Consider the following 12,269-nt stretch of genomic DNA (forward strand, 5'->3'; position numbering starts at 1 on the left):
AATATTGTTAACGTGTAGTTTGTTTATTAGCAGAACACATTTGCTTTAGCAAGCATCCATAAAAAGAACAAACTCATTAATGAATACGATATCAACTATGTATGACATGTCAACTTATTTATAGTAAATTGACATTGCCATACAATTATTGATTGACAGAAAATTCCTTGGCATAATCGTTTCAGTCATTGTTTTTAGACACAAACATTATTCTGGATTAAGCGACCCATGGAGTTATTTTTTTCTATATTTCTGTACCATATATGTATGTCTTGATAATTTTGTGCCACACAGCTGCAGGTTTTAGGGGATCAATCTCTGCAGATCTTGCGCAATAAGATACAAAATGACAATAACTGTATTTACAAATGTTCTTTTGTATTCTCATTAACAGGAGAATCTCTTGCGACAGCGTGCAAATCATTAACTGCAGATCCTCTTCCATGCAGGAAAACAATGAACGCCTTTAGCCCAGCATTAAGTGCATTAATAATGAATCATTCATTTCCTTTGCTAATTCTCCAACACAGACTTTGGCCTGATCTGAGAGGGGGGTCACTGTTTAACTAAGTCTGCAGGTGGGGACATGAGTCCCCTCGGGTTGAGACTTGCAACTAAGCAGACGTCATAGTTATCATGCATCAGAGCGTGCCGAGCCACCACAGTCCACCGGCCCCCCCACGGATCCAGCTCCAAAATGTCCTTTGTTATATCGTCATGACGATCTAAAAGTAGTAATGAAACAGATTTCAGTCCCATGGAAACATCTTTCAAGCACTTTTAATTAAATGGATACGGATATTTTTTCTTACCTGCTCCTTTGTAGTATCCACACACATAGATCTTGCCTCCCACCACTCCTGCGTTTGAGGCATTGGTGCGCAGAGAGAGCTGTGCGAATGGGAGAGGAGGTCCATCCCTCCACTTATTTTCATCTGGGTTGTAGATCTCCACAGCATCAAGGCAGTGGCGTGATTGCCCACAGTCACTGCCCTCACAACCAATACCACCTGCAAAATCCATATTTCATCAGCAAATGGCTTAATTCTCTCAAACTATTTCTAACATGAATCAATAAAGTTCCATTTGTTTAGCAGAATAAGTGCAGCACAATCAGAGTTTCCCTACAATATTGTAATATCTATAGAAAATGTGCTATCAGTCAACACCCTCTAAAAGGATCATCAAAAATATTGCATACCAAGAGAGATTAAAAAGAAAACAATTCATAATCTCACCCATCACATAAATGTCACCATTGAGTACAACGGCACTGCAGCGATACTTTGAGTACTTCATGGGTCCTAACTCTGTCCACTTATTTATGTTTGGATCATACTCCAGCAGTCGGTTACTGAGACGGTCCGGCTCATCATCCGTCCGGTATGACTGGGTGGTTGAAGGGGAGGGAGAGGGAGACAAAGCAGTCAGAGAGGGGTCACATACAGACACTCAAGGTTTTGGCAGGTCTCAAAAGTCTCACATGCACTTTAAATGTATGACTAAAATGGTTGTAAGTTTTTTTTTTTTTAGCCATTAAAATAATGTTAAGATATTTTGATATTACCTGTGGTGTTCGACCCCCGATCACATAAAGGCGATCTTTCATCCCGACTGCGCTGTGATAGGCTAAAGGCAGAGGCAGGGGCGCTGCACTGCGCCACGGCCCTCCTTGCAGAGACCACCGCTCCACACAGTTAGTGATGAGAAGCTGGTTCTTCAGCTTCATCTGCCCCCCCAGCAGGTACAGAGTTTCCCCCAGTGATGCCAGAGCATAGGAGTCTCGGTATTCTGCTGACGACAGGCACTCCCAACTTCCCTGCGCCTCCACTTTGTACCTGGCCAACAGGGAAAACAATCAGTGCCATCTGAGTGGGGTAAGCAAATACACACTTATCAAATGTGTCATCTAATGTCTTACCTGTAAATCTCAACGTTAATGTCTTTCTGTCGGGCCATTTTGCGAGCACTTGTCTCTCCTGCGACTATAATGTCATTTTTTTCAGTAACAACCCCGGCACACACAAACCCCAGAGCCTCTGCGTAGCGAGGTGAAGTGATGTAGTAGGTTCGGCCTGTGGATGGGGCATAGCAGAAGCTGCGCTCAGCAAAGCTGCCATATCTCGATCTAATCCCACCACCATCGTTTCCAATACAGAGCAGCAGGTCTGTGGTCTCCATGCCGTAGCGCAGCTTTAGCTTGCGTGGCGCTGCTGAGGGGTGCATCGCTGTGACATCCAAGGCTTGATTGAGCATCTCAAGACACTCAGCGTCAGACAGCAGGGCCGTGTTCCTCTTCATCGCCTCTTTCAAATTGTTAGGGTGTATCAGTGGCAGACGGACCTTCCTCAGGAGTTCAGGAAGGTGCAGATTACGGACCTCTCCATCTTCCACAGTGCAGTGTCTGACCCAGCGGAGGACCACATCCAGGATGGTCTCTTCTTGTGAAACATTAAGGTCATCAGAGGTCAGCAGCTTTCCCAGTTGATGGGCCTCCAGCTCCAGGACCTCCTCATTTTGGCAGACTTGGACAAAGTTCTGCCCAAGAAAGCGCTGAGCATGTTCAGCTAAATCCTCCGCTCCAAGATCACGGGCAAAGTAATACACACCGAGGCAGTTGGAAGCATCCATGTTCTCGGTCATGTGCAGCTGACAGCGATGGAAGACGTCGTCCATCTGCAGGAGAAAAGATGCAATAGAGATGCCTTGCACATTGGCGTTGGTGAGAGCAAGATCTGAGCAGTACATGTAGTTTAGCAGGAGGGCCAGGCTGTCTGCAGGGGTGTCACGCAGAACTATTTCTCTAGTGTTGCACTCGCGAAGGCCGCAGGTGAACATAACACGAAAATAAGGACTAAAAGCGGACAAAACGACCCGGTGACAGGGGAAGCTGATTCCCTCAGCAACCAGCACCACATCCGTCAGATGCTCGCTCTCCCTCATCTTCCTCAGCTGGTTGAGCAGCACCAGCCCATGTTTGGAAGTAACATCCATTTTACCTCAACTTTTTAGTGACAATAATATTTACAAAAGTTAGGAAGTGTTATGCAATCTGAACACCTGGTCAGGAGATTTTCTCTAGAAAAACAAGAAGAAAACAAATGATTTAGAAGCCATCAATATCATAAGAAACAGTAGTTCAAAGTATAATTAATACTAAAACTTCTATTCAACATTTGTTAACATTAAAGAATATCCCAATAAACCAGAATGGGTAATAACCATGATATTTAAAAATAAATGTTATGTCATCTAAAAAACACACAAATAATATTACATACATTATAAATAATGATTTCGTTTTTTTTCTTCTATCTGGCACAAATTAGACTAATGTGCCAAAAACAGACAAACAATTGAAGATCATTTTGCTTATATTTGTATAACTATTATAATTATTTTTATAATATTATTATTATTTTAATCATTATGATTATTTTTAGTATTATTAGCATTATTAATATCATTATTATTATCTTCTATTTATATTGCGATAACATTGTTATTGTTGTTTTATGGCCACGGTAATCAAAATGCTGCTCTGATTCTAAAAATATACATTTTCTATTAGCCTTAAATATATTCAATACTAGCCAAATGTCCACCACCATTGTCCATATAGCCTGTACACTCTTATAACTTAGCACCACATCTGTCCTTTGTATTACAGCATGCCCTTTTAAAGCCTTACCATAATCATTAGCTCCTTGGTAATCTTCAGTCTAAAAAGACGAGTACATTTCCATGTGTTGTTGATGTTGCTGAATTGGTCAGTCAGCTGTGTTAGAGAAGGTCCGAGAGATTGCAGGACACTAAGATAGTACCCCCTCCTCTGCTGTGGCCCTCTGAGCTGCCAACCCAAAATAGACAGTGTTGTTGCCGACAGCAAGTAGGTCAGAAGGTTTCCCTGGTCAGGACAGTGTTAACTTGTAATCTAAGACATGATAGAGACATACATTGAATTATATTGATATTCTTTATTAGATTTATTGGGATTATGTTGTACTTAGTGAGTAAAGTAATGTTACATGTTGTTTGCCTCAGTCACGTATGTGCAACTCTGGAAGGACTGAAATGAAACATTGCTTCGAGTTCGGATTCAGATTTCATGACGGCACTCTCTTAAAGGCCCAGTGTGCTCTCTGCCCACATGTTGCAATAATCACACATTGTCCATTAAGTTTGAGAAATGTTTTGCACCAACCAAAAGGAAGTTTATATACTCAATGTATTATTTTTTAAAGAAATTATTGTAGGCCTTGGTACAGAGCAAGTATGTAAAAAATATCTAACGATTACGTAAATATCAGTTTGTAGAATAGAGCGGATACAGAGACATTTTACCAATGAAGAAACAACAACTGGGTTCCATAGCCATAGTTATTAAACATATAGGAGAATTATTGAAAAGCATGTGTGTTGTATACATACATACACACATACTACTTGGACTTCTTTTTTTTGTTTCAGATGTTTTCCATGAGCAATGCATTGAGTATAAGGAGACTTTTCATGCTTCATTACCTCCATTTTTGCAAGTGAATGGGAAAAAAACTGGAAGGATGTGAACATGCCTGTCAAACATCCATTGACTCACCAGAGTTAATATTTGTCCTCTTTAACACCATAATTACATCCTTAGTGTTGGGGAAACCTCTGTGGTGCAATGCAGACTCAAAAGGAGACACGAGGAGAGCTGGAGCTTTGATGTCAAACACTGATGGTTTATTTGGAGTATTGGCCAGAGAATTCACAAAGCATGTCCAGAACCAGAGGTCTGACTACACGGTAGAGTTGCCATAATCAATTCTGAAGCGCCTCTTTCTGGATAGACCTTTTAACTATAGTTTGGAGGAGAGTAATCAACATTCTTGACTAGATAGACTAAACAGATGGGGATACTGAATTACTTGCAACTGACGCTTATGGCCTCGAAGATTTCACACCTTGGAGTCAACAAGCCCCAAAAAGGAAGCGTTCCTTTTGTCCCCATAACAATAAACTATGTTTGACCGAAAGGTGCCTGGTCATAAACTGGCAACAACAACATATGGCTGAAGCAGCCCCATCCTTAATTAAGGGAGATAACAGATGCCAAGGCTGGTCATCTGTGTCAGAGGGCAAAGGAGAATTTTTCCCCAACAGTTAGCTTTTTCCAACCTAACATCCTCCTTTAGTTAACCATTAGGCAATATGGTGTACATATGCACAATTGTTCTTGTGACAGACGAACAGGAGCATCAGTAGTAAAGGGTAAGAAAAGTTGCAAAGATTCAGACCAATGGACTCACGCAGATTTGGGAAATACATTGTGGAGCGGGAGGTGCTGGATGAGCAGAGACTGGAAGAGATAACGCAGAGAAAAACTCACTCTGACAATCAATCTTCTCTAACTAAACGCCTAAAAGATTCCTTAAGGTAAGACACATTTCATGGCAAATGTACTCTACTTTAGATGTAGATGAATGGTCTGATCTTCTATTCAAAGATAACCACAGACCCATTTCAGTTATTTGTCCTTTAAGCTTTATCCAATATAAAAACTTGTTTCTATATCCTTCACATCTCTTCCAGATGTACAGTACCCAAACTGAAACACAGCGTGATGAGCAGCTTGCCGGTGTTGTACTGGCTGCCCAAATACTCAGTCTGGGACTATGGCATGCCAGACCTCATCTCCGGCATCAGTGTGGGCATAATGCACCTGCCCCAAGGTATGACAATGGTCCATTATTTCATGACTTAAAGGGTGAATGACAAAAACCTACTAGTTCAACTTTAATCCATCATTTAATCCAGTAAAAGGCTAAAGCTTCATACAAATATTCATAAGTAAAGACTGAGATTGGTGTAACCAAACTTGTGTTTTCTTACAGGTTTGGCATATGCGATGTTGGCTTCCGTACCTCCTGTATTTGGGCTGTACTCGTCCCTCTATCCAGCATTGATCTACTTCTTTTTTGGAACATCACGTCATATCTCTATCGGTATTCAAAAGAGAGATTGAAAGTTAATAGAGCACATAGAGCAGTACTGGTACACAATATAACAAATAATATGTTATAAAGCAAGGATAAACTGACCAAAATATGCTATTATTTTAATTAAATGCTAAAATAAGCTATATGCAGTATAATAAAAGAGACGTTACACCGTTATCATTACAACCTCTGTAATAATACTTTTCTTCATTGTGTTCAGGGACATTTACTGTGCTCAGCATCATGGTGGGCAGTGTGACAGAGAGACTTGCTCCAGATGTGAATTTCCTCATACAAAATGGGACCAACGTCACTGCAGAGGTGAACATAACTGCCAGGGACTCATACAGGGTGCAGGTAGCGGTTGCTACTACGGTCCTAGGAGGACTAATTCAGGTCTGAACTTTTTAGCTGAAATCACAACACGCCATTTTGTTGTTGAAGCTGCCAAAACTCACATTTACATACCTGATTGTTTTCATAGGTGGCTCTGGGTTTGGTGAAGTTTGGATTTGTGGGAACGTATTTGTCCGAGCCTCTGGTGCGGGCTTACACAACGGCTGCTTCAGCTCATGCTGTGGTGGCACAACTGAAGTACATCTTTGGAGTCTCACCAACACGGTTTAGTGGTCCCTTTTCAATGGTGTATGTGAGTACTATCAAGTCATTTCTTCTGATTACTTCCTACCAAGAATGACAACTCAAAAAAGGTTGTTGTGCGTTTGTCATAATTGTATTTAAACTTGTATTCAACTGGAAATCTTTGAAATGTGTTATCTCTTTTATGTAAGAAAATATATTTATATCACACATACTTCCTTTATAAGACACTCTCTCCAACTGTAATGTATTTCAGGCTTGAAATAGGACATAGCTGAGGTTGGACATATCAGGGATCAATTAAATAATATTAGGGATGGGACGTTATAGGTTTGAATTGGAATAAAAACTATATAAAACATTTACAATAAGGTCACTGTGGTGAATTTAATTTATCAAGAAAGATGTGAATACACTTCCACAAAGTTCAATAAACATTGAGCCAGTAGTTCTGTAATCCTGTTGACATAAAACAAGCCAGTACGAAAACATGTCTCCCTTGAGGGATGTTTACTATGACTCAAAATCATTTGTTGTGTGCATCAAAGCATGTATGTGTTTTATTATTTACAGGACTAAGCCATAACCACCTACTGCTTTTTATTTTCCATTTCAGACTCTGAAGGATGTTTGCTCCTTGCTGCCTTACACTCATCTTCCCACACTGGTGGTCAGCGCTGTGTCCATGGTGTTTTTGATTGCAGCGAAGGAGCTCAACTCTTTCATCAGTCCAAAGCTGCCAGTGCCGATCCCAGTGGAGCTCATCACAGTCAGTTGATAAGACGACACACTCTCTGGCCTCTCTTTGTGTTATCACCTCTGCTCTGCGCTGCTGCTGATGTTGCAGCTTGAAAAAGCACAGACACAGAAAGCTAAGCAGCTGAATCAGCAGTTGTGCCTGGGCCTCTGAGTTTGTGCAGTTTACAGCAAAAATTGAGATTCTTTAAGGCTAATAATTAGTTTGACCTCTAGCATATGGTTAACAGGTTTTTAATGATTCTTGTTAATGGATTAAAAGGTGTTGTTTGTGGTTTCATCTGTATTATTTCCAATTATGATTTAGATTGTGGCGGGGACATTGATATCAGCCTATACCCACTTGAACAGAAACTACACTATTTCAGTTGTTGGAGAAATTCCTAGTGGGTAAGCATTTCGATTTATTTTATACTGCTGTAATTCTTTTTTGAGTCACATTCCCCATCTTGTTTTGCAAGGCGCAACCAACAATCATTTTCATTTCCCACTAATCTGCTGATTATTTTTTAGATTAATCAATTATCATTTGTATGTTTGTAATTGTCAGTACCAAACCTAGAGGCTGAAAATAGCATTTCTACTTTTTTTATGAAATGGTATTCTTCATCTATTAATTGATGGGGATTATTTTCTTTGTTTATACCTCTAAACGTTGAAGCTCTATTGTTTATTACTAACTGATTTATTTTTTCCTCTACCTTTTCACCAGTCTAAGTCCTCCCAGTGTTCCAGATGCAAGTCTCTTTGGAGAGGTTATTGGAGATGCTTTTGCATTGGCCATGGTTGGATATGCCATATCTATTTCACTTGGCAAAACATTTGCACTGAAACATGGATACAAGGTTGATAGCAACCAGGTAAATAATGTCTTTAATAAACTTTATTTCTGCAGATACCTTTAGTGTACAATCATTTTCTCACACTTTATTTCTCTTCTCATTCAAATGTTTCTTTCTCCACTCTGCTTCAGGAGCTGGTGGCGCTGGGTCTCAGTAATGCGGTGGGAGGATTCTTCCAGTGCTTCTCCGTCTGCTCCTCTATGTCTCGAAGTCTGATTCAAGAAACCACCGGAGGGAAAACTCAAGTGAGTGAGCAGCAGAAGTAACAAGATTATATCAGCTTGACCTCACAAGTACTGTGAACATGCAACATGCAGTAGTTATACTCTATTATGACCCATTTAAGGATGATTGAGTAAGAGTAAAAAGCAAATAATGTTTAATTAAATAAAACCACATTGTGTACGTAGGAAAATCGAACACTTTTTTATTGGCTTTCAAAATACAGCAACATTGTTATTTTTGTTACCATGTTACCATTACTGCTCTGAACACAAATAGTTCAAAACAACCAGAAACTTCATGTTTTTATTGCAGATGGCCGCCGTTGCCTCGTCTCTAATTGTGTTGGTGACTATACTGAAACTTGGACCCTTGTTCCAGGAGCTGCCAAAGGTTCTGTTACTCTAACACTCCTCTTCACTACAAAGTAGACTTAAAGTTAATATCTAATGCATGAGATGTTATTGTAATGGATTGTTCTTATTAATCATGTTGGTTGTGCTTGTTTCAGGCTGTCCTTGCAGCGATTGTCTTTGTAAACCTAAAGGGCATGTTCAAGCAGCACTCGGACATTGTTACACTGTGGAAACGCAGCAAGATCGATCTGGTGAGAGGTTAAATTATTATTCATTTGAACTATTGTACAAGAAACAACTGCAACATAATCAAGTGTGGTGTTGAATCTAGAAACAGCCATTATTCTTGTTTCCTTTTCATTATCATGCTGCACCCCCCCAGATGGTGTGGTTGGTCACTTGGGTGTCAACACTGCTGCTCAATCTGGATCTGGGTCTGGTAGCATCCATCCTCTTTGCTCTGCTGACTGTCATTTTCAGAACTCAGATGTAAGACTCCTCTGAACTTTATCATATTATTTCTCCCTTCAGTATCTGAGTTATACTGTGTATGTGAGAATATATATAAGCCAATGGTGTTAGGATGCAAATGTAGCCAGATTGCAAAAATAATATTGTATAGAAACATAATATTTTGTTGTCTTTTATTCCTTTAAGGCCAACATACTCTGTTCTGGGAAACGTTCCAGGTACAGAACTGTATGTGGATATAGAGACCCACAGAGAGGTGAAACAAGAGGACTAACCGTAAATAAGATCTTTCCCACACTCACAAGAAAAATGCGAATAACCTTTTGCTTTTTTACAGGCGAGAGATGTTCCTGGTGTTACTATATTTCGCTCCTCTGCTACAGTTTATTTTGCCAATGCTGATCTGTACATCGAGGCTCTGAAAGAAAAGGTTTGTTCTCTTTCATAGTGAAAAACAAAGTAAAATAATCAGTCCAGTCTCTACATACTGGCCACAGAGGATGTTGCCAAAGAATCCGTCCAATATGCCACCTTCAAATGCTTTGCTTTATATAAACACTACAAAACTGATTTTGACCATTTTAGCCAAGTCTGAAGGTCTCTAAAAAAAAAGTGTATAATTTGGTGTTCGGGTCTGGGAAGACCCAGCAGAATTGTTTTGGGTGACTGGGTCAAATTTGGCCCAATCAAGATTCATCTTTGACTTTAGACAAAGCATAAATATCTTGTTTTTGTTCCTTAATATTTTTAAAAGATGCAGATTATGTATTATTTTTCTTGTTGATCTTTTTTCAGAGTGGACTTGACATCAGTAAAATGATTATCTATAAGAAGAGGCAGGAGGCCAAACAGAGACGTAGAGAAAGGAGGGCCGAGAGGCGGGCAAAAAGGCAAGCCAAAAAAGAGGTGTGTACGCTTGAGATGTATAATACAACTGCAAAAATAATACTTTAAAAATTAGTAAAGATTTTAATGAACAGTGAAAAAGATTTGCACCCAAATCCTATGAATTAAAAAAAGTAGGGCTGCAAATGGTGATCAAATTATTTATTAATGATGTCAATTAATTGCTTTATCTATGAAATGTAAAAATGGCTGGTCGATAATTGTTTGGATTAGTAAATTACTCGACTAATCAACTAACTAATAATTAAAGTAAATGGCTGAAGAGTAACACTGGAAAAACCTACAGGTGACCAATGATCAAGCTACCAAAAAAGTCCTCTTTGTTAAAAGGAGTTTGACTGATTTGTTTCTCGTACCCCTCTTCAGAGACGGGCAGCACAGAGGGCAGCCAAACATCTATCTGGAGCGCCGGTGTTCTCTGTGGAGGAAGAGGCCGGCAGCTGGAGAAACACCTGTGTGGACGGGGATGTTACTGACAGAGAGCAGCAGGGCTGCACTGAGAGGGAGAACGGGACAGTGTTCATCATCCCAACTACTCCTCGAACCCCCGACAGATGGGAGTACCTGAAGGGAGGAGAACCAGACTGCACCAGCTTAGGGTCCATCTCCGAGCTGCAGGAGGGGGACACCACCACCCTGGACTCCAGCAGCGATGACACGCTCAGCCGCGATCTGGAGCGTATCTCTCTTGGGTCACTGGGCAAGTGGAGCTGGGATATTCACTCAATCATTATCGACCTCTCCACAGCTAACTTCATTGACATAGTGGCAATCAAGACTATCAAAAATGTAAGTACTAAAGTGAGAAATATTTAATTTAAGGACAAATGCCTTTAAAGTTGTCATTCGAAAATGTCCACATTACAATATCTTTAAATTACTCGACCTATATTATATTTTGTTGAGTTTTTTACTTGCAGATCTGAAAACACCTGGACCTGACATATAATTATATTGCTAAGGATATAAAAAATCCTTGCTATCCTTTTGATAAGGGAATGACAAATCTTCAACACAAACAAAACTGATTTTGATTTAACTTTGTCTTGGTGTTGATGTCACTGAAATGGGAGTTTATTATATACATAATGTATAGTACTCTTTAACTGTTACATAAACTCTGATGATTAACTGTGAGATAATTAATAAGGGTGATTAGTTGCAACTAATGGGGAACAAACGGCATACATATTCTGCATTTTCCTTTTTGCAGATTATCCATGACTTCAGTGAGATTGATGTAGATATCTACATTGCTTGTTGTCAAGGTAAGTGAACCCACTTTTCCTGTAGCCTGCACTGCATGAAAAGTCTCCACTGTGGTAGTAAATTGTATGTAAAATGTTTTTTCCTCAGCCCCTGTGGTGGAACAATTAGAGCTTGGTGACTTCTTCTCTGAGACGATTACAAAGAGAAGTCTTTTTGTCTCTGTTCATGATGCTGTGCTCTACTGTCTGAACCACCGCGGAGCCACATCTATCCCCAGATACGAGCCATCAGTGGTGAGTATGTGCAGCCGATGTCCAGGTGGACGTGCAAGGTTGATACTTAACATTTTGATTAAACTAAACTGCTTTCTGATTGATTTCAGGATACATACGATGGCACAAAACTTTAAGGGCTTTTAACCAGAGGACATCCAGCGCTGAAGATGGAAAGAAATGTCTCAACGTGGGGGGGCAGTCAAAATCTTTTATGGAATTGTATTTATAAAGTAATGATGGACAATTGTTGTGTTATATTTATACATCTTATCTTTCAAGTAGGAAAACTGATGACACATGATCTTTTATTGAGTTTTTATTCAATGTGGAAGAGAGATAGAGTGCATTGTAGAGAAAAAATAAATAAAATCCATGAAACACCCAAACGATACCTTTGAAGAAGAATTTGGTAGAAAATAACGAGGAATCCAAAGAACAAACATAGACAACATGCATCACGGTGACAGTGAGTCAGCCTTTTTTGGTAATGGCAGCAATAACAACGTAGGACATTGAAATGTTTACAGTAGCCATTTCAATTTTCAAGTGCAATTTCTGCTCATAGCAACAGCTAAATCTGTGGAGCTAATGCATGCAAAGGGAATTTTTTTTGTCCTAACTCTTTTAAAGAGTTTCTAATACAACATTCCT

At 39.8% G+C, this 12,269-nt stretch overlaps 2 protein-coding genes across 2 annotated transcripts; one reads left to right on the plus strand and one right to left on the minus strand.

The window, feature by feature from the left end:
• Positions 1-2: 2 nt before the first annotated feature.
• kbtbd12 (kelch repeat and BTB (POZ) domain containing 12) lies at positions 3-3,797 on the minus strand. The gene is made up of 6 exons (XM_034219190.1): positions 3,692-3,797; positions 1,922-3,078; positions 1,568-1,838; positions 1,239-1,389; positions 813-1,010; positions 3-725 (listed from the first exon to the last, which is right to left on the minus strand). Exons 2-6 carry the CDS (start codon positions 2,992-2,994, stop codon positions 556-558), a joined length of 1,863 nt encoding a protein of 620 aa, XP_034075081.1. The 5' UTR covers positions 2,995-3,078; positions 3,692-3,797; the 3' UTR covers positions 3-555.
• slc26a6l (solute carrier family 26 member 6, like) lies at positions 3,429-12,005 on the plus strand. Its single transcript, XM_034219189.1, has 19 exons — positions 3,429-5,418; positions 5,575-5,714; positions 5,877-5,987; positions 6,202-6,377; positions 6,466-6,630; positions 7,198-7,350; positions 7,645-7,727; positions 8,050-8,197; positions 8,311-8,424; positions 8,717-8,794; positions 8,913-9,008; positions 9,140-9,246; positions 9,415-9,484; positions 9,566-9,658; positions 10,024-10,134; positions 10,501-10,923; positions 11,348-11,402; positions 11,491-11,636; positions 11,726-12,005. Exons 1-19 carry the CDS (start codon positions 5,282-5,284, stop codon positions 11,750-11,752), a joined length of 2,433 nt encoding a protein of 810 aa, XP_034075080.1. The 5' UTR covers positions 3,429-5,281; the 3' UTR covers positions 11,753-12,005.
• Positions 12,006-12,269: the final 264 nt, after the last annotated feature.

This window comes from Gymnodraco acuticeps, unplaced genomic scaffold (assembly GCF_902827175.1).
Source record: "Gymnodraco acuticeps unplaced genomic scaffold, fGymAcu1.1, whole genome shotgun sequence".
Classification (NCBI taxonomy): domain Eukaryota; kingdom Metazoa; phylum Chordata; class Actinopteri; order Perciformes; family Bathydraconidae; genus Gymnodraco; species Gymnodraco acuticeps.

Bases quoted from the DNA above. Each gene is read 5' to 3' on its own strand.
- slc26a6l (XM_034219189.1), top strand. From the start codon at position 5,282: ATGGACTCACGCAGATTTGGGAAATACATTGTGGAGCGGGAGGTGCTG. The intron at 6,378-6,465 runs GTCTGAACTTTT...TTGTTTTCATAG, and splicing joins TCCTAGGAGGACTAATTCAG to GTGGCTCTGGGTTTGGTGAA. The intron at 10,135-10,500 runs GTGTGTACGCTT...ACCCCTCTTCAG, and splicing joins AAAGGCAAGCCAAAAAAGAG to AGACGGGCAGCACAGAGGGC.
- kbtbd12 (XM_034219190.1), bottom strand. From the start codon at position 2,994: ATGGATGTTACTTCCAAACATGGGCTGGTGCTGCTCAACCAGCTGAGG. The intron at 1,390-1,567 runs GTAATATCAAAA...TCAACCACCCAG, and splicing joins TCGGGGGTCGAACACCACAG to TCATACCGGACGGATGATGA. The intron at 726-812 runs GTAAGAAAAAAT...TACTACTTTTAG, and splicing joins TGGATACTACAAAGGAGCAG to ATCGTCATGACGATATAACA.